Raw genomic sequence first — 2,655 nt, 5'->3', positions numbered from 1 at the left:
AGATTATGGAGCAATGGAGACACCCATTGTAGAAGGTGAAAAGTAGCTTATCCTCTAGTGGGTAGAAGGACTTCACACACAAAGGTCATCAATGGTGAGATTATGGACATTTGCCAGCTGGAGTTTATGCACCAATGGAGGTTTAAAAATGAATATAAGGGAACATTGGCTACTCCTGACATCTTAGCCAGGGAGTATGAGTGTGAAGTATCAGAAGGTGCCTAAAACCTCTACAAGCTCATAGGTTTACAAACAAAAAACAAAAAACAAGCCCAAAACCGTGACACTCAAGCATTGCTGAAAACTGCTCTTGGGAGGAGATTCCCATCTTACAAAGATTGAACACACTCTTTCTCCTGCTGGATAGCTGGGGGAAAAAAACATTTTTAAAAATCATTAAGAAGGTATTTTCCTAAGATTAAGTTCAGTTTCTTCCCCAAAAGCACTTTTGCAAGTCACTAAAGTTTGCCATACCTGCTTACAGGTGTGTGTGTGTGTGTGTGTGTGTGTGTGTGTGTGTGTGTGTGTATACTACCTGAATATTCATTAGAATCTACATCAACTACATGTTTTTTTCCCATTTAAGAGGTAAATCTATGATACTGCCATTTTTTCCATGTATTATTTTAAGAATGAAGAGAAACTGAAGCATTTTCTTCTGATTTATCTATCCCTATACAATTAGAAAGATATACCATTTCAGGCAATTTTTACTAACTTTGGAACTTTCAAATAATGCTGACATGAAAAAATGTACCCATTGGTTTGGAGTTTCTCCAGCAGACTGTAAATCAAGAGGGCAAAACTGATCCCTTGATCCCTGGGAGACCAGAGTATACCCAAGAGCTAAAGTGGCTCTTTCACCTCATCTTGTCATCAGGTAGAGAAGGCCAAGCACAAAATTTACATAGTTCTTTAGGGAGAAGATCACAGACCCAAATTGTTAGGTGTATAAAAGTGGCAAATAACCAAAAATTGGACAAAACTAAGATGTTTATAATACTGAGTACAATATCCCAAGATTGGTTTTAATGTGGCTTTTAGTAATTTTTTCAACAGCCAAAAAAACCACTTTTTAAAAAATTCTCCCATTATTACTAGGGTTTATTTTGTGAAAACCATTCATATAAGCCAGGTAAGAAGCAAATACTTGATATTTTTAGATAATGCATTAAATACATTGGTATTTTAATTATTGCTTACTTTGTGGCAAAATTTACAAGAGGAGTTTATTTACTGAATCTATCAACTTTCACCATTGTTTGTCTCAACAAGAAAGCTCCTATGACTTACTTTCCTTTGAGGAAAGAGTATTTTTTTCTTTAGTATTAGTTTTCTTCAATTTTGATCTGTCGAACTTCTCCACTTCAGACAAATCTGGCTTATCACTCATCTTGACTAACAGAAAGGCTGAAAAAAAAAAAACATTTAACAAATCTATCTGGTAGAACTATTGTCAGACTAAAGAGTTACAGCCAAAATTCTCACATTTAGTATTAATGTGTATTTTACTTGCTGATTTTCTACAGGAAACAAGCAGCAGATCTAGAAACGTTTTTATTAGAATACTTTTTGTTCCATGTCATTACCCTATTTCTGATAAGTAGTAAATGCCACCGAATCAGGATGTACCAGAAACCAGATGCTCTAATAACTGGAGTGACTATGTCTTGCTCTTAAAATCAGAGCAAAGGTAAAATGAAGGTGATAGAAACACATGGGCAGATAGAGACAGAAGAAAAAATAAGGACTGGGTTTAACCAGCTGATGAATTTGACACAGGAGATAGCACTTTTTGAGCATCTTCACTTTCTAGTCAATTACTGTTGGGGGGGCACTTCTCCTGGGGGATATGAGCAGCACACCAAAATGCATGGTTAAAAAGTTGTACTAGTTTCTTTCCATTTTATCTGCCCAAAGACGGTTGATTAAATAGCCACAATAAGAGAAGGAAGGGATTTAATCTGATCATAACTAATTACATGTCTCATACCAGCTCCTTATGGCACTGGTTTGCAAATGCTGTAAGAAGACACAGCTAATAAGGATCAGATCAGCAGAACGGGATAAACAGCTGATTTTTTATTTCACAATATTTTCTCTGCAAAAGGAAAAGTTAGGAGATGGGGTGCCCTGTGAGCATTCTGGATTTGTCAAGAAGGGACAATAGGTGACCCCAGAGATAGGAGAACAGTGCTCTCAGGCGCATGCCTGGCCCCACCCTGGTAGGGATTAAAAGAGGTCTAGTGCCCAGAGTAGAATGGAGAGACCACCAAGCAGCCAGAAATCCTGATTATGCCTCCCTTCCATCGAGGTCAAGCTATGACCCTCCTCTGATGAGGGATCAGAAGCCAATTTCCAAGGTAGGGATACAGGGACCAACAAATATCATAAAAGGCTGGGCACATGGGTATGTTTGTCTGGAGCAGTTTGCTTACATTTTAAAATAACCATCATCTTTGCTGGGCGCACAGCCCACCTTTTGGCCACAGGAAGGGAGAGTGGGAAGTGCCAGCTCCAGAGGGCCCAAACCTGGCAGCAACCAAACTCCTCGTCCACTTAGCCTCGGGCGTGCAGCCACTGCGGACAGGCCACTCTGAGGGGGTCATTCTAAGGACCCACCAGGGGAGGATTCGGCAACGCACACAAGGCAGC

General features: G+C 39.4%; 1 protein-coding gene across 1 annotated transcript; it reads right to left on the bottom strand.

Moving 5' to 3' along the window:
* Positions 1 to 329: 329 nt before the first annotated feature.
* On the bottom strand, positions 330 to 1,393 carry LOC132007043 (thymosin beta-15A-like). Its single transcript, XM_059385201.1, has 2 exons — positions 1,294 to 1,393; positions 330 to 367 (listed from the first exon to the last, which is right to left on the bottom strand). The coding sequence occupies exons 1-2, from the start codon at positions 1,391 to 1,393 to the stop codon at positions 330 to 332; spliced, it is 138 nt and encodes a 45-aa protein (XP_059241184.1).
* Positions 1,394 to 2,655: the final 1,262 nt, after the last annotated feature.

Source organism: Mustela nigripes, chromosome X (assembly GCF_022355385.1).
Source record: "Mustela nigripes isolate SB6536 chromosome X, MUSNIG.SB6536, whole genome shotgun sequence".
Lineage (NCBI taxonomy): Eukaryota > Metazoa > Chordata > Mammalia > Carnivora > Mustelidae > Mustela > Mustela nigripes.
This window is presented reverse-complemented; position numbering and strand designations above follow the sequence as displayed.